Genomic DNA, 25088 nt, shown 5'->3' with positions numbered 1-25088 from the left:
ATGTCTTGAGGTTCATATTACAGTCTTAATGTTGTGTGCATGTGTTTCGGCGAACTTAATTTGTTCGATCATGGGAGCGTGTGCTCACTTTTCATTGAAGCCAAAGACGCCCAAATCCTATTTGATTTCATTGTGTAACATTCAGTGTAATTTCAGTGGAACATGATGCACGGCCCTAAAACCATGTTTGCTGTCTGTTACAGTGTAAAACTGGTTTCAAAGGGGTTCTGCCATTCAAATCATGATTGTTGCAAGTCATTTAATATGAGGGCAGTAAATAGACCTGACATAGAAAGGAGCCATATCCCCCGAGACACTACACACTGTAGATAGTATGCTCATACACAGTCATATACTCTATAACTATATTTATACATATATAAAAACTTACATACCCCAAATCAAATATAATCCTTTTTTTCATTGCTATTTATAGCAAAACCAGAGGAAGATAAACTAACCTGTCACCTCGATGTCTTGCCGAACTAGCGCTTCCACCCAGGAGGCACGTTTGCATCACAGCCAATCAAAGCCCGGGACGATAAAAGCGTCCTCCAGTCATTTGACCCCGAGAGTGAAATCCGATTGAAGACAAAAGCCAGGTGTTGGTGAAAAGGTGGCTTTACATGCTGCCTGGGGGGGAGGGGGGGGGGGGTCTCAGGGCTCTAGGGGCCCCTGCAGCCTCTGCCTCAGCCTCTGGAAAGTTCCTCCAGTGATAATAACCCGTGGGTGTGAGGGAAGCTCCAACCACCAGAGGATGATGACGCAACGGGTTTACTCAATAGCGCTTAATATTGTGAGGGACAGGATAATACATGCAGGGATTCCCACGTTCCCTATGACCAACAGCGGGCTGAGGACTCGCGAACTCTCTGGAGTAACCTGACAGTTCCTCCTCCACCAGGAAACCAGCAGCTCCGGACCCCCGATGCAAACTCTCACCATGGCTCACGTCATGTTACTTTTCCTGCCTTGTGTTCTCAGCGTCGGGACGGTAGGTTCTCGCCATCTCATCCACATTTTGCGCAACTTTCGTATCCACTGTGCCACCGTGCGTGCGTAAAAGAGGAAGAAACGCGCCAAACGACCTTCTCTTGACTTGTTTTCAGCGCTTGTTGGTCCCTGGACGTGAGGCAGTCATCTCCACAGAGCCGCACAGGGAGAGCAGGAGAGGTATGTTGAACTGAGACCTGTGTTTAATTCAGAGGAAGAAGAGGGAGGGAGGGAGGAAGAGGGGATGCGCATTAGACTGGCACTGAATGGGATGATGTTGTTTTTTACAGAGAAAGTCTGTTGTGAAGTTTGTGGGTAGGCCTGATCGATAAAACCATGTTAATAATTATCACGATTTAATTGTCATCGAAAAATGCGATTGTATTGATTATCATGCAGTTTAAAAACACGGTGTGGAGGTATGACGCCTCAATGATCCACCGCAGATTCATGAAGTGTGTTTCTGTTCATCATGTTCAAAAGGAGTCGTTTTTAATGTCACTGTTAAAGGTCAAATGTAGAAACTTCCTCTAAAACTAGAGCACGACTGATCAGTCTGTAAATAAATAATAATGTGACATTTATCGTGATAATTATCAATGTCGACTGATTTTTATGTTGATACAACTGTTGACCATATCATCCGGCTCTGTCCATCTTGACCAGGAGCCTAGGTTTTTGTCCTCTAACTATAATCAAGATCACGGTCTTGGACGTATTGATGTCACATTCGGATTTGTAACGCTTTCGCTCAAAACCCTGCTTGTGCTCAAGACGTGCACTTGCACTCACAAATTTTGTTGCAACTTTTTTTCTTCTGTGCTTTTGGCAACTAATCAGTCAAAGTTCCTCTAACCAGCTCCTGTATGGGACTGCATGGACAGGGTTAAAGAACCCAGCCATACAGGAGTCTTAAGGAAGTTAAGCTAACGTACCCACAACCAGGGAGGCACAATTTAATTTGTCAACACCACATCTGTGTTGCACAAAAAAATCCAATTGCAGAAGAACAAAATATTTGGAAATCTGTCCAAACAAGAAAATATGTGTAATTGTGAGTGCGCAGTTTGAGCACAAGCAGGAGCCATCTGAGTGCAAGCACAGGACTTTGAGTGCAAGCGTCACGAAATCTGAACGTGAAATCAATAAGTCCTGCTCTCAAACTGAAAGACCCCGATCTTTAAAACAAAGAAAAAGAAAAGGTATTGTATGTCACAGTGGGTTAAATATAATATAATAAATATTGAGCATGTGCTTGTGTTGGTCTGTTACCTGTCACTCAACACTAGGATTTATTTGTCTGAAGAGATTTAATGGCCTTTTCAAAGTGAAAGCAGTTGTGTGTGAGGTACAAGAGGGAAACGGCCCAAGTGTTCTTCTCATTTCAACGTTCTGTTTGTTTCTGTGTCCAGTGAACGTAACGTTCTTCTTCTTTCTTCCTCTGTCGGTCAGTTCTCACCACGACGGGGAAAGAGTGTAAGTTCCCGTTCCGTCAGGGCGGCCGGCTCCACTATCACTGCGTCACCATTCTGTCCTCGAGACCCTGGTGAGTCCTCCACCTCGTCTGGATCCACTGTTTTTTGGTTACACAAACAAGTGTGCGTGTGTGTGTGTGTGTGTGTGTGTGTGTGTGTGTGTGTGTAGTCACTCACGGTTTCCACACACTTAGGTCAGACTGTGCTGCCACGTCATTTTTAATTCGGTTCAGACACACACTCAGAAACCACAGATCTTCTCTACGCCACTCTGACACTCACCCTGCGCAGCTATTACGTCACAGGATTCTGTCTGACTCTTCCTCAAGGTGTCATAAGTTAACTCTGTGATTTTCCAGGCATTGTGTAACCGTGGTGCGTAGTCGCACTTAATTACAGGTCGCACTGATGGGGGATTTGTGCAACAGGAGACATAATGCAATTTTATAATGAGGTAATGGGGCTAATTCGCTCTAGTGGAATTCTCATCTCTGAGATGTGTGTGGGCCTCGTAATGATTTGTGTGTCACAGCTACAACATCGGAACAGAGGAATCAGAAGGAGCTGATTTTAAAGGTGACATGTAGAACGGCCAGTTTGGATGTTTGGGGGCTGACGCTGATATTAATATGAATGAGTATAAGATTTGTGACATTGATATATCACATATACATGTTTATGTCCAGTTAGTGAGTCCTAAGATCTCGTTTTCAAACCCTAATGTGGCCAAAGTTCAGAGGTCAAGGTCACAGTGACCTCACCAAATATATGTGTTGCTTTGTGAATGCTATATCTTAGAAACACCTCCAGGGAGTCCTTTTGAATTTGATAAAAAATGTCTTCTGTGTCATGGTGATCGCATCTGGTTCTTGGAAAAAAATACGTAGACTGAAAATGGACTATCATCATAAGGCCCTCGCATTTTGTTCAGCCAACTGACAAATCTAAACATCTGAACTGTGACTCCAAATGAAGTTTATAAGACACTTACCGCTTCTTACAGTTTATCCTAAGGGTGTGTATCTGCCCTAAGCAAAACCGTCACGAGTGCGTTTTTATTACCTCAGATTATGACACAGCTGCACTCTCTCTTTTTTTCATTTTTCATTGGATGTGTATTTTGGAAAAGAAAAAAAAAGACATCAGACTCGCTGTGGGGCTCTGCGCTCCTCGTCATTCTTTAGATATGAGACAGTCAGGGCGGGTGCCAGGCAGCAAGATGGAGCAACACGTATGCAATTACACCGTATACGGCCCCACGTCTCTGGTCCACCTCCGATAAACACATTACGACAATATGAGCTTGCGTGTTTCCCCGATGTGCTCATGCAGCCGGCGGTGAGATGGATTTACTATTACGCTCTGCAGATCAGTGAGCGGCACTGAAGTACGCTGATGGTTCGACTCGTTGATTAAATGAGTGGATGATTGATAGACTTCACCGGAGTTGGTCGGTTATTACAGAAAGTGTTTTCCCTTTTCCACCTCCGACTCAAAGTGCCTGCCAAGGTGCAACATTCCAGGTGGTTGGATTACATTAATCATCCGTCGTGATAGAAAGGGTTTTATGTCACTTTATCACTGTATTACATTTTCAAAAAATTTACACTATCTATCTATCTATCTATCTATCTATCTATCTATCTATCTATCTATCTATCGCTCTGTCTATCTATCTATCTATCTATCTATCTATCTATCTATCTATCTATCTATCTATCTATCTATCTATCTATCTATCTGTCTAACTGTCTATTCCCTTTTCCACCTCCGACTCAAAGTGGCTGCCAAGGTGCAATGTTCCTGGTGGTTGGATTACATTAATCATCCGTAGTGATAGAAAGGGTTTTATGTCACTTTATCACTGTATTACATTTTCAAAAAACTGACACTATCTATCTATCTATCTATCTATCGCTCTGTCTATCTATCTTTCTGTTTATCTATCTATCTATCTATCTATCTATCTATCTATCTATCTATCTATCTATCTACCTGTCTGTCTATCTATCTATCCATTTATCTATCCATCTATCTATCTATCTATCTATCTATCTATCTATCTATCTATCTATCTATCTATCTATCTATCTATCTACCTGTCTGTCTATCTATCTATCTATCTATCTACCTGTCTGTCTATCTATCTATCCATCTATCCATCTATCCATCTATCCATCTATCTATCTATCTATCTATCTATCTATCTATCTATCTATCTATCTACCTGTCTGTCTATCTATCTATCTATCTATCTACCTGTCTGTCTATCTATCTATCTCTCTATCTATCTACCTGCCTATCTATCTATCTATCTATCTATCCATCTATCCATCTATCCATCTATCTATCTATCTATCTATCTATCTATCTATCTATCTACCTGTCTGTCTATCTATCTATCCATCCATCCATCCATCCATCCATCCATCCATCCATCCATCCATCCATCTATCTATCTATCCATTTATCTATCCATCTATCTATCTATCTATCTATCTATCTATCTATCTATCTATCTATCTATCTATCTATCCATCCATCCATCTATCTATCTATCCATTTATCTATCTATCTATCTATCTATCTATCTATCTATCTATCTATCTATTTATCTATCTATCTATCTATCTATCTATCTATCTATCTATCTATCTATCTATCTATATATCTATCTATCTATCTATCTATCTATCTATCTATCTATCTATCTATCTATATATCTTTTTCTACAGAGTGTAATCTGCTCTCACTGGTGTATCTGTCTGTTTCCCTTCTCTCAGGTGCTCACTCTCTCATAACTTTGACCGGGACCGGCTGTGGGGTTTCTGTGCACCGGACAGAACTCAACCAAACAGTAAGTTCACCAAACACAATAAAAGTGCATTCAATCACCGACACCCGAGTAATTTTGTCATGAGAAATATCGTGTTTCTCTTTTCTTTATCGTGCTCTCATCGACCTCCTCTTATCTCCTGTGTTTCAGTCTTCGTCCACACGTCTCGTAAAATCACGGATCCATGTCAGGCGAACCCGTGTTGGAACGGCGGCGTGTGCACGTTGATCCCCCACCGACACACGTTCGAGTGCCACTGTCCTGAGAGATTCTCTGGGAGACTGTGTGAAGAGAGTAGGTTGATTATTATTATAAGTATAATGCCAGTGTTTTCTAATGTTCATTCATTCATTCAGCATTTGATGATTTGGCTTCACTTTTAGTTGTCCATGTTATTATACAATGTACTATTACAATGTTTACTTACTTTGCCTTGAATTTGGTTTTCTCAAAGTGTTTTTATATGATCGTGTGTAACGAGCAACGTCTCAAAATAATTTCTCAAAACTTGCCGACTTAAAACTATCAACTATTAAAGGTTATGAGTTGATCTAATCTGGATTTTACAGCACTTACTTTAAACTTACGAGTGTTTCCCAGTTCTTTCCATCACGTACCACTATCTACATCAAGTAATTGAGTGAGATTTAACTTAACTCGGTTAAATGAACAACAGACATACTTTATATAATTTCCTGTTGTCACTGTGATAAACTGAAACTACTAAATGACGACTTATCAGGGATGTGAAACAGATAGATTGAAAGATTTCACCTTTATTTCCAGATACGCCCAAAGTAAAATGGAAAAATCAGTTATGGGTCATTTGTACTTTTGAAATGATTTAAACGGCCGACTGCAAAAACAATAAGAACCCTGTGTCCACATGCAGCCACTCTCCTGTCAGTGATTCTCACTCTGTCCGCTCCATTGAGCTCCTCCATCTCCTCTCACATTTCAACCCACGGCCTTTTATCTTCTTTTCTGTCTTCTTTTCAGAGAAGTGTTACGAAACCGTACACCTGCGCCATTATGACACCGGAGAGTCTTGGGGACGCATCCACCTCCGTAACGTGGAACAGTGCACGTGTGTGGCCGGGGAAATCGAGTGTGAGAGAGTCCGCTACTCGGGTAAGACGTCAGCTCTTGTTCCCTCGGCTCCGACTGTGTCTGCCGTTTGTTCTCTGCTCTGCTTTTGTTCCCTTTGTCCTGCCCCGGAAAACAAGCTGTTAATCTAACCATCAGCTCACAATGAAATACATGTATTCAGCATTTTTACTCAGCACATACACCTGATGTGTACGAGGGCTTTCCCCAAAAACCAAAGATAGTGGAAAGTATGACCCCCCCCCCCCCCCCCCCAGAGACGTCTAAGTATCATGTCTCGTCTCATCATGGAAAAAAAAGAAAGCCCTTTTCTCTCCTTCCGACATCACGTCCTTATAGATGATATGAAAGGTGTGTCCCGCCCTCTCTTTGATCGAAGCTCCGCAGTTTGCCGTTACCTTGGTAAAAAAAAAGCCGATTACATGACTCACTGTGACTCAGGAATGGTGTTATAGGACACACCCCACGGGTCCATACGCTGCTTTCATCTGAACACATTCTCTGGCATCAAGGAGCGAGCAGCACTGAGGTGGTTTCAGGCTCCCTCCACTGAAACTGTCACTTTGTGTTTCTTTTGTCATCCAGTGGCCATGAAACTGAAAAATCACTCGTTGCACCTAATTGAGTTTTGATTCGGCTTTGAGCTGGAATTTCACGTTATCTTTATTGTGTGCTGATATCAGCTGCATTTATGTATTTATTCTTTAAGTAAAGGTTTCTTAAAGGGGTGAGTTCACTTCCCATATCACCTGCTGGGGCCTGTGCTCTTTAGATGGATCTGATGTAGATGAAGCGTAACTGTTTCAGAGATTCAACATCAGATCCTAGAGAAACATTCAGGACAAATATATAATCTATGTAAAATAATGAAAAGATAAAAATTAAACCATATTTCAGTGGTGAGATTTATTGTTGCTGAACCTGCAGTAATTGGCCTCTAGGGGGCAGCACAAAATACGCGACATCTCCACGTTTTAATTATTTGTATTAGCCTTTATTTAGATATTTAGTTAAGTTAGTCGCACTTAAATTAAAAATCTCTTTTATGAGGGAGACTTGGTGAAGAAGAGGCAAATATGTGGCTTTTTAGCCGCGATGTCCCACAGTGTAATATTTCTGTGTATGTTGAACAATACGAGCGAGTTTTCAGTCCTTTGTTCAGATAAGAAATATCTCTTAGTGCAGCTTTAAATTCCGAAAGAAAGATAGAAAGATCATGTCATGATGCTGAAGTGTGTCAAAGTTGTGTCAACCATTAAAACATATCAAATACGCAGGTGTTAAGTTGTCGTGTTGTGTCTCTCGATGTGTCCAGAGTGCCGTACGAACCGGTGTCACAACGATGGAGCGTGTCGACTCATCACAGCCACCGGCAAGGAAGTGTGTAACTGCAGGAACGGCTACAGCGGCGCCGACTGTAGCTTCGGTGAGTTACACTGTGTGACGCTGTTAAACTATAAATATATATTATATTATAAACGCACAATGCTCATATCAGGCTGAAAATAATGGTTCAGTGTATTCACATTTTCCAGTGGCTGCACAGTCTGCGTCACCAGTTCTTGGAAGACATTATTTATGTTCCCTTCTGTGCATTTGTCCTTTACGCATGTTCCTGCACATGCATGTGCGTGAAAAGGCTTTTATTAATGGCAGCAGGTGGAGACACGAGCAGGCTGCCAAACTTGTCCACAGTTGTTGTAACTGTGGCTTTTCTTCTAGACTTGTTCCGACCGATACCAGCGTGAAGAGAAAGAGATCAGTCGTCCCAGAGATTCTCATCTGCATTCACAAACAGTCTGATTGCACTTGTGATGTTTACATGCCTGCGTGGAACTGACTTTGTGTGTGTGTGTGTGTGTGTGTGTGCAGAGCCGGAGACTGAGTGCTATAACAGCAGGGGGAAGAGTTACAGAGGGCTGGCGAACACCACGGTGTCTGGAGCCCGGTGTCTGGCGTGGAACTCCGACCTGCTGCTGGACGAGCTGCACGTGGGCACGGTGGTCGCGTCGCAGCTCAGTGGCCTCGGCGAACACGCCTACTGCAGGTGTGTGTGTGTTTGTGTGTGTGTATGTATGTGTGTGTTTGCATGAGAGATTCTTCAAATCATGGCTTTGAGATGATAATTACAAGAGTTCCTCATACGTTTGTCGTAAAATCTATTTTAAAGCTTGTGTATCCACTCGCCTCCCTCGTGGTGACACACTGTTTACAAGGCTGATCGGTCAAAAGTGTGTGTGTCAGCATGTGTCCCCCACATGCACGAGCCCTCAAATCTCCCCAGAGTGAACCAGCAGCCATGAAACCGCCACATTGAAGTCTGATACAAATAAATAACACTTTGAAATAAATGACACTTTTCTTATCTCCTGCACATTCACTCCTCTTCCCTTTCTCACTGGGAAGAATGCTGCTTTCACTTGTTTCTGTTGCCATGATGCCCCGTCAGCCATTTGGCATATCCACAAGCAGGAGGCCATATGTCCTAAAAGGCCCCAATCATCGAAGAGACGCCAATTTCTACCAACTGACCGGCTCACAGACGGACTTCCTGTTAGTTTAAGGCTGGAAAAGTTGCACGTTGCAGTTTTAACATGAACCATCCACTCTCTTTCAGATTAGTCATTAAATCTCCATTTAATTAAAAGCAAAAATAAATAATAATTGATGCGCGAGGCTTTGGTTGGAAATCCCAGCCAGCTTTCACCTTCTGAATAGCGACAAAGCCCCTGTCTAATCCCTTTAGCTTCTGTATTGTATTGAGTAATGCATGGAGCTAAAAAAAGTGCTGCCACACCTCTACACACACACACACTCACAATGTACACTGTGTTTTGTGTGTCTGTGCAGAAACCCAGACGGGGACAGGAAGCCGTGGTGCTACACGCTGAATGAGGACGCCATCTCCTGGGAGTACTGTGACGTCCCCTCCTGTGTGATGCCCGTGTGTGAGTAGACACACACAGGGGAGAGGTGTTGTCGAAGTTCTGGTGTCACTAAATGAACATGATGTACAATATTAACGTTCATGAATCACTAGAGAGATAGAATTTCTTCATAGACTTCGACAGAACTTCTTCTTTTTGTCTCCCCCTGCTGGTCATTTAAGAGAACACAGGTTCCAGACACTTCAGCATCCGCTTCACTCTCAGAAGTCTGCGTCTATTTTATGTCCAGTCTGTGTTATTGATAGACTTTGATGCTTAGTCAGACAGATGATTTATTTATTTGCATCATTTCCTTTTCAGTAGAAGTTCTTGTCGCCCCTGAGAAGCTAGATGTCTATTTTCTTATGCACCTTCTCCAGGAAGACATATTCTTATTTGATTTATCTTACTTTTCCTGAAGGCCAGTTCCTGCATCCTTCAATCTCTAAGTCTTTGTCTCTGTCTTGATCAAATGACACAGTCTCGCCATCTGAGAAACATTAAGGAACTAAAAACACAGCATATCTCTGCTGACTCACTGCTGCAGAAAAGAGCTGAATTCAGAGGAAGTTCAGGGACGAGCTTTTTCCCTCAAGACGTTGGTTAAGATGAGAGAGGAGGGAAATAGGTCACGTCAGGTGAAACCAAATGTTTATGTTTGTCAGCTTGCCAGGTTCAGGAACAGAATCCACAAACTCATCTTTTTAGTTAGAGATGAAGCTGCTCTGCTTCCTGCAGGTGGGAAGTGTGCGAGCAAGTTCTAGCAGTATTCTAGCTGTTAGACCAGTGTTTGATGATACCCTCCTGTTTCTGTGATTTATAACCAAGCACTTGTTTCCCTGTGCAGCTTCTTCTCGGAGGATTATCCCATTCAACAAACCAAGCTCCCGCAAGCCCGGCGGAAAGCCTGTGTGCGGGAAGAAGCACAAGAAGAGGCTGTCCCCAGCCAGGGGCCGAATCATGGGAGGAAACGCTGCTCTGCCCGGCACCCACCCCTGGATGGCGGCCATTTATTTCGATAATTCCAACTTCTGTGCCGGCACCCTCGTCTCCTCCTGCTGGATCGTGTCTGCGGCGCACTGCTTCTTCCGCCAGTAAGGAATATATACGCATGAGTGGATGTTTGAATACGTGTTACTGCAGATCAAGGAGAGGGTTCGATGCCCTTTGGAGACAATGTGAAACGCATGAGGTCATGTTGTGTCCCTGTTTTCCGTCACAACTCAACACGCGCGCCATCCAGAGACTGTGACCCCTCGGCTTCACAGCTTTGTGAACGCACTATATTTAGAGCCGGCGGCCGGTTCGAGGAAAACCTAAAAAAACACACCTCGTGCACAGATGCTGTTCACGTGCGAATGCCTCCATTTGCTCCCGATGTCAAGAGACGAGCAACTGTTCGAGTTCAAAGATCTTTCGTTCAAGCATTAAATCATTAGGTTCAACTTTATCTTTCAGAAAGAGACACATGCAGGGATTTATTCTAGGATGCACATCAAAGGCTAAACTGTTTTCTTATCAGATTTGATGAGAGTCCACCATGTTGATTACACGCCACTTTACAAAATCCTCTGGTGCATAAAATCATGATTGTAACTATATTTATAGAGTACTTGTCAACACAAGAAAACCAATGGTTAGAATACAGAAAGTACAGGAAGTGCATAAATAATAATGTTATAATAGAGAGAGAGAGAGAGAAAAAAGGAAGAAGACATTGTCTCAGAAATGTATCGATCCAGAGTCTTGGGGCCCTGATGGCAAAATATATGAATAAGTATGAATGTAATAGATCGATTTTGTGGGCCTGGAATAGACGGATGATAACATGTTAAAAAAGAGAATCTCAGGCTTCAACGTCTGGAGACAGTTCAAAGACAAGTTTAATGAAATCCCGCAGCCGGCAGTCTTTAGAGATAACTTGGCTCTGGGAGCTGAGATATTGGACAGTCAGAGCCTGAATTGATTTTTAAACACACTGTCTCCTCGCAGCCCGCTGATGTCACAGCTCCGCGTGGTCCTCGGCCAGCAGGGCTTCAACGTCACCGGCCCCAACACCAGGACCTTCGGCGTGGAGGAGTACGTCTTCCCAAAGCAGTACTCAGCGTTCAATCCTACGCTGTACGACATTGGTAATCATACACTAAACACACACACACACAACCGCTCACACAAAAGTGACTCATAAACTGGAAGACCTCCTGTCCCCATTCAGAAAAACACAAATTCACTTAAGACCCCGGTCTGTGTGCACAGCTGTGCGTCACTGAACAGCTGTGTTTCTGTGCCCCCCCTCCCCTGTAAAAACACACACTCAAGCAAAAAAAACACACACACACACAAACACAAACACAAACACAAACACAAAAACACACACACTCACACAGGGTGTCCATGTCCACCACTTGCTTCATAACTAATTCCACCTCTCTTCTCCCGTTTTGATAACTTTTATTCCCCCCCACCCGCTCAGTTCTGATCAGGCTGAAGAAGCAGGACGGCCGCTGCGTGAGGAAGACTCCGTTCATCCGGCCCATCTGTCTGCCGGAGAAGAGCACCACGTTCCCCGACGGCTACTGCTGCACCATCAGCGGCTGGGGGTACAAGCAAGAGAGTGAGTCATCGTGACAGCAACTACCTGCATGCCCATGTTTCAGTCACTTCACATTCAGTCAACCATGGATGATTTATTTTTTGATTTATATGTGCACGAGTCAGAGTCAATCTACTTAAATGTTAGGGACATTATCTTAGAACCAGGATCAGGTTTTGGCCTCTATTCACAAATCCATGACTGAGTTTGTGTTAAAGAAATTCCTCCGAGGTCAAGAAACTTCTCACTTTTATTTATCCAGCTGGTAGAGGCTTTGGGAAACTGGTGAAAACGTAAAAAAAAAAAGAAGCTGCATCTCACAATGATAAAGAATCCTCTAATAGAGTTGTGTAGTTTTTGTGCAATCCTGCCGAAGATCAAACAAACAAAAGGCATCACAATGTATAACACAACTTAACACAATTAAGGTTGTTTTAGGAACCTGCTGGACTTTAGATTCTGTGTCTGTGAAAGAGCTACAGATTCCAGACTCGTTATTATTTTAGTCAGAATATACTTATTTTGAATTTAAACATGTCTTTTTTAAGGCTCTGCACAGCCACGCAGGTGTGTCCCAGTCTCGATTTATACCTCTACCTGCCCCTACACACAGACAGACACACACAGAGGAGGCTAATATGACTGATTAGTGTGGAGCGGTAAAACACAACTGAGCAACACGCACACCAACAGTTTTAACACGTGACCTGTCTTCATGTGACAGAGGACGTAGGATACTCCACCCTGCAGGAGGCCGGAGTCCGGCTGATTCCTCAAGACGTCTGTAAGAAGCCCGAAGTCTACGGCAACCACGTCACCGCCGACATGATGTGTGCCGGGCTCAACGGCTGCCACGACGCCTGCCAGGTAGGAGAACATACGAGGACACAACACACACACGAAAAACACACACACGCTGTATAGTCTAAAACAGGGGTCTTCAACATTTTTCAGGCCAAGGACCCCCAAACTTTGTTTTATATTAAAATGGGCCTAGTGCCAGGTATAAACATAGCTGCCCTGTTATTAGGCAATACTAAGCTACTTCAAATTTGTATTTTAAACATGTGCAAGGTATAGGAGCTGTAGTGTGTGCATTGCTGACACAAAGATAACGTATTCTGCCTCCATTTAACAGTTCGCTACAATATGCTGGATTCATGTGATTGTGTATTTAAAGACATTTAAATTTGTGTGGGGGGGAAATTGGTTGGAAAAAAAATTTAAAATATAAAAACTTTTCCTATCACCCAAAAATGTCACGACCCCCCTGCAGTACCTCCGCGGACCTCCTAATGGTCGCGGACCCCCTGTTTAAGACCTCTGGTCTAAAATCAAGTGAGATAGAAAGTGTGAGCTAATCTTTTACTGAACCACAGCGCCCACTGCTATATGTGGTGAGAAATTCGCATGTGTTCCCATATCTGAGTAATTCAATGACTTTAATGTAATGTGCAGCCGGGGCTCATGGATATTACCCATGAGCCCCGGCTGCTTCCTGAACTAGAAAAGCTGCGCCTGTCACAAATGCACCAAACTCTTTGTTTTTGAAAATTCCTCACTAAATACAGTTTTTTTTTTTTTTTAATAAGATAAGATCAAACTTTATGGAGCTCCTTCCTCTTCAGTTTAACGTCACGGTTCCTCATGGGTAGAGCACAGGTTCCCACTGAGTCTGGTTGAAGTGTGTGGGTGTGACTCAGCTGCGTGTGGGCCTCTTGTTATGATCCGTGCATGAATGTTTGTGTGTGTGACTGAATCTACTTGTGTGTGTTGACCTCAGGGCGACTCTGGGGGCCCTCTGGCCTGTGCGAGGGATGATGTCAGCTTCCTGTACGGGATCATCAGCTGGGGCGAGGGCTGCGGCCGCACTGGAAAACCTGGCGTTTACACTAAAGTGGTAAATTATATCGATTGGATCAATTCAGTGATCCGACCTAAATCCAGAGCTTTCGTGAACAAAACTTGATCTGGACATTTTTTGTTTTAATATAAGATTATGTAATGTATTTTATTATAACTATTTTTTATTAATAACAAATTGTGGAAGTTCATACATTCTGTTTTTTAACTGTGAATTTTTGACTGAATAAACCTTCACTGACTTGAAACTTTGCGTCCTGGAACTTCTTTGTGTCTTTTTGTGTTGGTGTCCAAAGCTTTCAACTGTTTGACATGTTCTTCATGAGGAAATGAAGCTTGAAATTGACTTGCTGTTTGTGTTTGTGTTTGTTTGTGTGTGTGTGAGCTCAATAGTTGATGTTTCTGCCAGCTCAGGGTCACTAGCTACACTTTTTCCGGATGTTTTAATTGTGTCATTGTTGTGATTATGTTCTTTCAATTAATACATTGGCAAAACTTTAAAATGACCGTCGGTATTTAAAGTTCTTTAACTTTTGATTACACATGTTTCTTACTTTGAAGGTGTAATATATTTGTAAGTGTTTGATTTCAGAGATTCATTGTATGGAATGTGTTTATTTGTGATGAACAGATTAATGTAGCAGTGAAGCAGCAGCCTGGTCGTGCGCTTACTTTGAAGGTGTAATATATTTGTGTACGATAAGGAAGGGGTGAGGTCAATTGTTTTTGTGTTGCATAAAAGCAAAAGATGAGTTGAATGTTCTTAAGACTTCACATCTTGTTATAAAGTTGTGTTGTTATTAAACTTGTTTTAATACATTAACTTAGCTTTCCATTTTTAAACAAATTAGCAAGTAAATGTTTGTTAACGATTTTACAGATGCATTTTTATGAAGTATTATTTGTAATCCTCAGATCACGTGGTTTGTCTCTGCCAGTAGTTGTGTGTCTTTGCAGCAGTGAAGCAGCTCAGGTGGCAGCAGCCTGGCACACACACACACACACACACACACACAAACACGGTGGTCAGGCCATTTTCCATGTGCTTTGCTGGGGGCGAGTTTTCACCCCTCACACACACACACACACAAACACATACACACAGAGATAGAGAGAGAGAGAGAGAGAGGGAGCAGCTATTTTGAAAGTGACCCCCTCGGTCAGTGTGTGTCTGTGTGTGTGTCCGTGTGAGAGGGACAGAGACGCTGCAGCTGTCAGGAACTATGACTGAAGATGACGGATTCAGTTGTCGTGGAGGGATACGCCAGACTCCGGGATGGAAAAAAGGTTTAAACTCCCCCGCGTTGTGTTGACGGAAGTTGTGCACTTTAATCTGAGCGATTAAAAAAAAAGTTTGTCGTGCGTTTTCTTGTCTCCACATTCTTTTGTTTTTGTTTTACAGTGGAAAACCAGGTGGCTCGTTCTACGGAAGCCGTCACCGGTAGCAGGTAAGAACGCATCGTTGTTCGCGTAGTTTGTTGTTGTTTAATTGTGTTGTTATTGTTTGTTGTGTACGTAGATAAATGCGCAGTGAAGTTAGGGGGGGAGATACAGTTGAAGTGTGGAGCTGCCATGTTTGTTTCTCTGTCGTCTGGTTTGTGTTGCTGTGTTCACAACATGGGCCCAGTTCACTACAGCTTCTAAACCTGTGTGTGTGTTAACGTTTTTAAATGTGTTTTAAAAAAAAAGTAAAAAGTAACGTGCAACTTCAGAGGTAAAAGAAATACACTAATACAAATAGCAGTTACAGCAAGTTGTGTTGTACAAAATGAGATACACATTTGTGTATATAGCAACCAATCACAACATGCGTCCTTTCAAATAGAAATATCAGAGGCAACATGTAAACAAACTTCATTTAACAGTGATGGCACCAGAGCAGGATAACACAACAGGTAACACAATAGCCAACAAAAGCAACTTTTGCCAGATGTGATAATAAACGTTATATTTCAGTTGCTTTACAAGGAAGAATCCATGAGTAAGACGACAACATGAGCAGAGAAAATGGAACAAAATGTGTTAAATAAGAGCCGACATGATTGTTAACCTTTGTGCGTCTTGAATACAAAGAAATCTTGAATGCAGAGTTGCTGAAAATGTTTCTCTATCTTTTAAAAACGAGCTCCCTGACCCTTATTTACTCCCACTATCAATGTTAATGTGCTAAATGCTGATAGTTTGATACCCGCTTGTATTTTTAGATGTATCATGAATGTGCACTTGTGGAATCTAGGCCTGTGACAGAGTTTACATTTCCTTCAACCCATTTATCAATGACTTGGCTCTTTATTTCAAATGGCTGAGCCTCTGTGGTTTCAGAGCGATGAAGTGTGTGTGTGTGTGTGTGTGTGTGTGTGTGTGTGTGTGTGTGTGTGTGTGTGTGTGTGTGTGTGTGTGTGTGTGTGTGTGTGTGTGTGTGTGTGTGTGTGTGTGTGTGTCGCTCTCAAACTGAGAGAACTCTCCTGTGCGATGTGGATCTGAGCAGCTCCACGGGCTCCGCAGGTTAGACGGAGGTTGGGTGCTGCTCGTCCTCAGATCTTCGGTGTCAGTGTTATCACAGCTGTGTGCTCTCATCCCTCAGTTATGTGTGTTAGGAGGTGTGTTGGTGTGAAGGAGAGCGACACACACAGACCCACACAGTCTTGTTTTGTCAGTTGACACTGATTGTTTCACGGTGCCAAAGACAAGACACTAAAACATCTTCTGTTTGTCAGAAAACATCTTATTTGACACTTAACATTGGAAATAAATTGTGCATTTCAGCTTTCTAGTTATATTTAGGGCAGTACTAAGTTCTCTAGAATTGTAAGGTTAAGTAGCATCCGCCTCAATCCGCGTTTCTCATCCTACGTCATGTCTAATATTACCTCTCTGGTTCCTCCAGACTGCCTCGTGCTGCTGGTTTTTAAAGACAAGTCCGACAAAGCGCAGGGCAACAAGGAGAGAGCCAGTGTCACCTTGGAGGAGATCTGTGGCCTGGAGGCAGGACAGTGGTATGAGGGCGTTGCTTTCACTCTGGGCATCCTCTGCCTGAACCAGGCCGCTCTACTGGGCTTCGACAGCCGGGAGACGCTGCAGGCGTGGGACGTCCGCCTCCAGTACAGCCTCGGAGAGGGTGAGCAAATCTGTCCCTGCTTTTTACTTCCATGATTTCTGTCTCACTTTCTTTTTATTCTCTTTATTAAAACTTTGCTGGAAATGTCAACGACTCAGCATTGTACACAACAGCACTGGATCTGACCAGCGATTCTGAACAAGCAGATTGGTTCATCTATCACACTGTGGGTAAATTCACTGCAGTCAAATGAAAGCACCCTGTAATTTACCAAACCTGTTGGAAACAGTTTTTAGGCTCAGTGAGTTTCCACCTTTTCATGAGCAACAGATCCAGAGTGCAGAAGTTAATAGAAGCCGAGAGGAAGGAGGAGGAGTTATGTGTATGTCAGCTAGGGAAGTTTTTTTATAAAAGTCTATATATGGTTAATCCAATTTGAAAGGAATGCCCAAAAATGGCTCCCCTGCTGTTATCTGAGTACTAGTTGGATCACACAGAAACAATTAGTGGTGCAACTCCAATACCGAACCAGTGCAAAAGATGAGGACACAATTACTATTGCGCCAGTCAAGCCACAAATGTAGAAATAGTGTTGGGAATCTGGTATTTGTCTTGTTGTGATGTGAAGACTGTAACAATCTCATTATTGCTCCACACGTATATGGGTTGTGTCACAACTTGGTGTATTCTCTGCGCACTGGAAATTGAGTCACAATGTCTGGTGGAAAGTCCCATACTTAATTTCTAAAGTTCACTTAACATGAGCGCAATGCATGATGGGATATAAATACTACGTTTTAATGATGCCCAGTGAGATGCAATATAATTCTAACATACAGACGGCACTACCAAATGTCAAATAACTCTAAATGGGTGATTCTGGACAGGGCCCTGGTGTTATTATCTGCTCCTACTTTCAGTCTCGGTCACTTATTGCTTTTTGTTGCCTCGTCTTCTCCACCTTATTTATTTTGACAATAATAAAGTGTTAATAAAAGCAACACACAGGGTTAAGAGTCGCTGCAGGTTTGTTGGATTGGCAGCACTTTGTGTACCGATGATTCAAGCAGCACGGCACAGTCGTCCGGTCTGGAAGAAATAAAGGAATTCATAATTGCTTGGAAGTCAGTCTGCAGATTGATAATCAACTCAGCCGAGAGGGTTATGTTTTCATTTGTGTTTCATGTTAAACCTCTAAACAGATTTCCATGAAATTTTGTAAGAAGGGTGGGGAACAAACCAGAAATCAACCTGATACGTTTCAAATCAGATCTGCATCAGAGGATTGGATTAAGGGGGTTTTCAACATTTGAAAAGTTGCGTCTGCAAGTAATTATTACTCAGTCTTTTTTTTTTTTTTTAACTAAGCATGACCCAGTTAATATTTAATGTAGTCAGGGGGTTTATCATGAGGTTATGAAATTTTCTGCAGTTGTTTGCTTTTGAGATCATTTAGGTTCCTTGTCTCTTCTTCTCGTCCATTTGTACAATATCAAAAAATAACAGAAACATTTGTGTGTGTGATTTAAAACCATTTAAAATCCAAAGCTGTGATTTCTATCTTTCACTTCTGTTTGATAGATCATCACATTTAAAAAAGATTTTCATTTTCATCATCGGGGTCCCCAACCGTTCTTTAAACAAACAAACTGTCGTCATTCAGTCACATGGTTGTGTTTTGTCTTTCCTCACCGAAATACACGTCTGACCCTGTGGAATAGTGTAGCCTCGCGTTGACCTGTATACAGTCTGTGGGTCTATGATGCAAGTTATATAAAGAGAAACAAACGGACCCTATTATTAGCTCTGTGCTGTTCAGCTGGTGGCAGGAGTCCAGACAATGTTAAGGGATCTGCTGGTGTGGAGGAGAACACGGGGCTTGATTTGCATATTGTGCACGTGTCAGTTCACTTGTTTAGGGAGTTTGAAGAATGTGTTTGTGTGCCCGTCCTTTGTGTGTGTGTTTGTGTGTCCTGATGTTAATGCCACAGAGTGGAGTGTGTCCAAACCTGCAGAGATGTCTCCTGCTTCCCTGCGTGCAGAAGTTGTGTGGTTGTGTGGCAGCAGATGAATCCCCCTCGACATGAGCGATGGCGGGACACAGCTGGCCCGACATGTTCCTCACCGTTGCCTCCATCAATCTCAAGTTTGTTCGGTGCTGTTCAGTCTTTTTGACTCAATGCTTCAGGGGGAAAGCTACACACACACACACACACACACGCGTGCGTTGAATGAAATTCCCCCGGAGCCCCAGGCCGAGACGAGGCACCAAGGCTGTGAGACGCGATGTCTAATTTTACATCACTTTTCCTCTTTGCCTCGACTCGGCTCCACAGATGTTTAACTGGCTCTGATTGATGGCTTTCGGGCTTCAGATGTGAGCGCGTTGTGTTCAGGGCTCCGATCGCTCATTTCATTCTCTCCGCAGCTGTTTCCCCTTTTTATTGGGGAATGAAACCTAATCCGTGGTGAAGTAATCGCTGTGTAGGGACTTTATGTTTTTTGCAATACAGTGCAGTACATGACCCCTTACAAATTCACAAAACCTTTAAAGGCATGCCCACACAAATGACATATTTTAGTTGTGTTTTACTGATCGCTGGATGATGGAATCAATACCATTCCTGTCCGTATGTTTAGATATAAAGTCTCTATAGGTGATGCAGCATGTAGACTGCTCTTTTTATTTTCTGGCAGAGGTTACAGGAGCAGGGCTGCATGTACCACCAGTCTTAAGAACAGTTTTATCAACTCAGTCGTCCATCAATCTTCTGCATATCTACTCGCCCCTGTAAAAATATGCAAAAACATATCTATACTTCTACACGTGCTATTATTTTAAAAGTGTAATGTTTCCCCATCTGCCTTTGCAGCCTGGAACTAGAATGACACCCCTGCCAAAGCCCAATAGATTCAATAAAGCTCACACACTCTCTAAATATGACAGATTTTTGTTTTTGTTTTTTATCAAAATCCCTGGATTTATTCCCTTGGAAATCGGAGCACTGTTAAAGTGATAAAAAATAAAAAATCCTGGATCTGCCCTTTCGTCAGGAGCCATGCCAGAAAGTTTTATAATTTCTTGGCTCATGTCTCCTCCTTCCAAAGGTCCTTGAAATTCTTTCAATAGCTTTTGCGTCATCCTGCTAACAAACCAAGCATCAAACTGTCTTTACTCGTCCTTAGTGGAGGTGATAAAATGTCTTTCTGATCCCTCTGTATGCTATTTGTATGCATGACGATATGTGTATTGAAATTTAAGCTACGTATGGGCATCTATGTACTGTATATGTGACCATTTAAGGGCTGTGTGTGTATATGTATGTCTGAGACCACTTTCCCGTCTAGTTTCAAAGTCCAAAGAAAGTCATATTCACTCATTTTTGTTGCTGCTCCATTTAATCTGCTCAATTTAAACTTTATTATTCATCCCTCACAGCTCGTTAGTGAAAGTCAACACAGTCTTTAATTGTTAGTCTGCAGAACAAGCAACCAAAGACCGTCTTTAATGGTCTGTATAGGAAAGCCTCATCCTTATTTCTAATGTGAGTCCCTCAACTGAAGAAAAGGCCTCTGTTCTCCTTTTTTATCAAGTTTGTGTGTTTGCTCAGTTCACAGATTCAGTGTTGGAGTGTTACCAGGGACCAAGCTGGAGAGCGGACCTGCAACTCTTCATCTGTGCAACAACCTGCTGGCTCTGGCCCGGGACGTCCCCCCGGTGATCATCGGCCACTGGAACCTTCCAGACCTGCGCCGCTATGGACCTGTACCCCACGGATTCGTGTTCGAGGGGGGGACGAGATGTGGATACTGTAAGTTGATGGCCGTTTTGTTATTTCTGTGCCACATGTGGATGTGTTTAGGTAAGCAGCCCATAAAATGATATTATGTTTGACAGATGGTTTTCGAAGGCAATAGTTAAGGCTCCGTCATGTTGGGGAAGACAAGGGGAAATAAAGCAACTGCGTGAAAACCGCAAAACAGTTATGATTAATGAGCAATGCACATTTAGTAGATTAATTTAAAACCACAAAAATAGTGAGGAGTTGACAAAATGGCAGGGTTACAAAACAGAACATCCGACTTGAGACTGGAAAGTGAAAAATGGAGAAGTTGGAAATAACAAAGGAGTTTAGAGACTCTGCTAAAAATCAGGAAAACCAAGTCCGGACTTTGACGTTCACAACGACTAAAACAAATAAATAAGTTTTTAAGGAAAGTCGATGAGTCTCGGTACAACCCCATCTTCGTCATATCGTTAGGTCCCTCTTGCATCGTTAGCTGCTAACAGCTCATTAAATCGTGATGTGAGCTGTGTTTTTCCTTATGGCTTCTCCACACAGACCAGATCATCTCTGGCTGTGATTCATTTGCCCCTTTTTCATTCGGCTGCGTCTGAATGAGGCTCCTTCCGTCTTTGCTTTTAATTCAGAGTTTGTGTTTGTTGAGCATTGTGGTACCGCTCATTGTCATTTAAGGTTTGTTTTTTAAGTTGAGGATCAATGGATGAAAAATGTCCCTGCGGTGGAGTCAAAACTGGGTCCTTTATACATTTATATGTTGTATTTAGAGAAGCGGTTACATAGAATAAACATACTGAACGTTAAATGGATTTAAATGATGATGTTTCAGACCTGCTTCCTGTGTTCAAGGCCCCTCTGCTCGGAGAACATCAGTGTCTGGATCAGCGCGTTGAGCTGAGTCACTGAGTCGCTCCTCTTGTCTGCTTGTACATCTGGCCTCCCTCAGGCGGACACATTAACAAAAGATGCTCAATGGACTTTTATGAAACAAAGAGGAAAAGCAGCCTTCAGATGTGTTTTTTTTTTTATCGCTGCCAGAAGGGTGAGATGTGCAGATGTCGTCATGAGTTGTACGATTTATTTATTTTTCTCCAATCAGCTCTTGTTTGAGTGTCTCAAATTTAAAAGACGTCTCGAGCAACGTATTTATTTGTTTCCCTGGCAGAGAGCGGTCTGGGACTTCATCTGTTTCTGCTGCAGCTGTTGTTTAATTTAGTTGCTCTTCCAGTTTTCTGGCTCATTACAGTTTGACCTCATCTTGTCTGATTTGCTTTGCCTAAGTATTTGGCCAAAAGTATGTGGACACGTGTAACTTTTGTCTCTGGCCCTTTCTGTCATGGTTCTACTTGAATGATGCTGTGTCTCTCAATGAAAATACCCCTGTAGCCTCATCAGATAGGGTTTAGTTTCCCCTGGTGACTCTGCATGTTGAAGTAATATTACTTATTAATGATTCTGGAGTTGTCTTTTATTTATTAGATTGTGGTTTTTGGTCCATGCATGTTCCTAAATACCTTTTTTCTTTAAGCATCTACAGATACACCATCCATCCCCTGGAGTTTCAGCTCAGCTGCTGACAGAGCTGTTCTTTCTTTCACTATACTACTGTACTTTACTGTGTTGTTTAACTTTATGTTTATCATCAATCTCTAGAACATCAGACAGTAAATGTTTGTAGTGAGTTTCTCTCTTGCCCTGTTGCTGACAAAGTTATAAACCAGACCTGAGACGATCGAAGTAGCCAAGTCACAAACAACGGGTGTTTTAGGATTTACTGCGTTGCCCTGCTCCCAGTCTCCTTCACCTTGCTCTCTACCATCAGAGTTAGTTTTGTGATGCGGTCGTTTTGAAGAGAAGACTGTAAAGTTTACAACGTGCTGCTCTGTTGAATACTGTTCCCCAACTGTTGATCAACTTCTCAAACCTTTAGAGGACAGTCTTGCTTCTCTGCGGCTGGGGCAGAAGTTTGTGGAAGGCCCCATGAAGTCATGAGTTTCCGAGAAGGATGCATCTGTTCTGTGAGTTGGAGTTATTACAGCTGAGTATGGAGCTGTGTTATTGGTGATTTGATATGCGTACAGTTATCGCAAAGTCCATTTATTTGTACCTCAACAACTTTGCATAATACAGTTGAGACTCTTAAAAAATGACAGCGAAACCCAACAGTTCCCACGAGTGTCATGTGAACGGCAGAAGACAGTTTTACTAGTGTTTTGCCCTCTGACATTAGAAACCATTAGAAACCAGCTGCTTCACGACAACAAGAGACCCGCTGCAGGATATAAAGTCCAACATCAAGAGTTGCTGTTTTCCTGTTTTCCCCTACGCTCACTTACACGTGTCACTGTGGTAAAGTGAACCACAGTTTACGTCTTGGAATAGATACAAAACCATTAAAGTAGAGACGAGTGTGTGTCGACACCTGGAGGGGACGGCCGCAGACATCAGAGCGCCACGGTCACACGAGGAGCCCGCTGGAAACACGACACTGGAGAATGTGACGTGTGATTTATTTAGCTCCATTAACTCTTCGGCAGCGGGTCTCGCGGAATATGAAGGTCAGACAGCACTTTCACTCGAATATGTTTTTTTTTAAAAGCCAATTAACGTTAATGAGTCCGAACACGAAGGTTGTGTTTTGTGGGTTTGTGTCGTTGAAGGGTTGAACATTCCTGCGACATGTCATCTCTCAGCACGGCGTGTTCACCGCACACGGAGAAGCGGTGTAGCGTGTTGGAGCTGTCACCTCTACATGAAGCGGCATTTGTGCGACCTTTTGTTCTCGTCCTGTTTGTTAGTTTATCCTCCGTGTTTCTAGTGTTTCAGTCGGAGAGTCCAGCCAAGAAACCAAAGTGTGTGTGTGTGTGTGTGTGTGTGTGTGTGTGTGTGTGTGTGTGTGTGTGTGTGTGTGTGTGTGTGTGTGTGTGTGTGTGTGTGTGTGTGTGTGTGTGTGTGTGTGTGTGTGTGTGTGTGTGTGTGTGTGTGTGTGTGTGTGTGTGTGTTAGATCAGTAAATCAGTTCAAAGGATCATTAATCAAGAGAATGACAGCAGATTAATTAATTACGAAATAGATCATTAGTTTCAGCCCGGTGGAAAAACACTGTTAGTCATAAATCCATCCATCCGTTTGTGTAATAAACTTTCATCAAGTTGAAAAACCATTTAGATGCTTTAATATTCTCAGAGGGAAATAATCAAACTGAAGGACACTCGGATGTAAATTAGGAAATACCATAATAAATAAATAACAGTAAAATCTTGGTGACTAATGATCTACTTTCTTCTTTGTTTTTATATAATTAAATCATCACCTGGCTTCAGTTTGAGTTTTCTTCCGCTCTACAGAGGTTTCTATTTGATTTCCATTTCCACTCATTGCTTTGTTTTTCAGCCCCACACCTTTTCATGGTCTTTTGGTTTCGGTGCTTCCTTCTGCCTTACAGCTCTTTACCACCTGTTCAGCCAATATGGCCGACAGAGTTAATGCTGGTGAGCTTAGTGAACCATTCGGCAGATTAAGAGCCGGATTTATCTCAGGAGGTGGTGGAGACCAAAACTGAGCTTTTAAGAGTGAATCCATCGGGTGGAAACTAACACGACTCCGAATGATTGTTGAGACTTTTGCATGTGTTAAAACTGTTGAAGGTAAAATGTGAATGTTTGGTTTTAACTTGCTCTGCTGCTTTAAGACGTTCACAATACTTTACAGCAGTTACTGCTCTTTGGGCTGCTGAGGCGATGGTTCCTTTTCTGTATTAAATCAGGGTCAACCAAACTACACAATGTTAAACATACCTATAAAGATTTAATTCCATTAGTACCTCACTTGTGTTATAGAAGGAGTTTTTACTTCCTGCTGTAAAAAAGCACCAGACTTTAATGTTGGCGCTTGTGAAGAGTTGAGCTCATTTACAGTCACGCAGCTCTATAGAGCCAGATGTTGTTTTATCAGCTTTTGGAGCGGAGAGGCAGAGTTCTTATCTTTTGTGAACCAGATAAACTGTGCCACCTGTTCTTTGTTTTGCTTGGAGCGTATTGTTTCTCTGTGGCCAGTGACTGTGCACCGGATGTCCACTCACCTGCTGGGAGAAGCTTGACAGTTGCTGAATTCATTCACTTCCAGACACGAGTTGATGGAGTTCCATCTTTCTTGCATCTTTCTTTAAATGTGAGATACTTCTTAATCGGATCTACATCAAAACATCTACTACATCTTGAGTTTGTAGTGGTGCAGATTTTGCCGCCGACCTTTGACCTCGCCCACGACCACAGGGGTGTGGGGAATGTGATTAGGGGTCAGCCGGTCACATGGGTGGTCTCAGTGACGAGGCGACACCACGACCCTTCATATGCGACGCCTTGTAACGGACGACCATCTGTGTCGTCAGTCAGGTCAGGAGAGAACGACCTCTGACCTCTGACCTCTGCATTA

At 42.7% G+C, this 25088-nt stretch overlaps 2 protein-coding genes across 2 annotated transcripts in view; both read left to right on the top strand.

The window, feature by feature from the left end:
• Positions 1–806: 806 nt before the first annotated feature.
• Positions 807–13900, top strand: LOC128430598 (hepatocyte growth factor activator). The gene is made up of 14 exons (XM_053416701.1): positions 807–994; positions 1110–1173; positions 2446–2539; positions 5252–5325; positions 5455–5598; positions 6304–6435; positions 7727–7837; positions 8284–8458; positions 9262–9359; positions 10186–10432; positions 11331–11470; positions 11812–11952; positions 12656–12798; positions 13715–13900. Exons 1-14 carry the CDS (start codon positions 929–931, stop codon positions 13898–13900), a joined length of 1815 nt encoding a protein of 604 aa, XP_053272676.1. The 5' UTR covers positions 807–928.
• Positions 13901–14915: 1015 nt separating this feature from the next.
• Positions 14916–25088, top strand: part of LOC128430264 (protein Dok-7) — a 29424-nt gene continuing 19251 nt past the window's right edge. The window contains exons 1-4 of the mRNA XM_053416295.1: positions 14916–15081; positions 15197–15242; positions 16682–16912; positions 20464–20664. Coding sequence (XP_053272270.1) covers positions 15028–15081; positions 15197–15242; positions 16682–16912; positions 20464–20664 — 532 coding nt within the window. The 5' untranslated portion in view covers positions 14916–15027. The remainder of the gene's footprint in view (positions 15082–15196; positions 15243–16681; positions 16913–20463; positions 20665–25088) is intronic.

This window comes from Pleuronectes platessa, chromosome 23, assembly GCF_947347685.1.
Source record: "Pleuronectes platessa chromosome 23, fPlePla1.1, whole genome shotgun sequence".
In the NCBI taxonomy this organism is placed as follows: Eukaryota; Metazoa; Chordata; class Actinopteri; order Pleuronectiformes; family Pleuronectidae; genus Pleuronectes; species Pleuronectes platessa.
The sequence above is the reverse complement of the archived record's forward strand: the minus strand, read 5'-3'. Positions and strand labels throughout refer to the sequence as shown.

Excerpts from the sequence above, each read along its gene's own strand:
- LOC128430598 (XM_053416701.1), top strand. The coding sequence starts at position 929 with ATGCAAACTCTCACCATGGCTCACGTCATGTTACTTTTCCTGCCTTGT. Across the intron at positions 1,174-2,445 it reads GCACAGGGAGAGCAGGAGAG|TTCTCACCACGACGGGGAAA; the intron begins GTATGTTGAACT and ends TCTGTCGGTCAG. Across the intron at positions 2,540-5,251 it reads ATTCTGTCCTCGAGACCCTG|GTGCTCACTCTCTCATAACT; the intron begins GTGAGTCCTCCA and ends CCCTTCTCTCAG.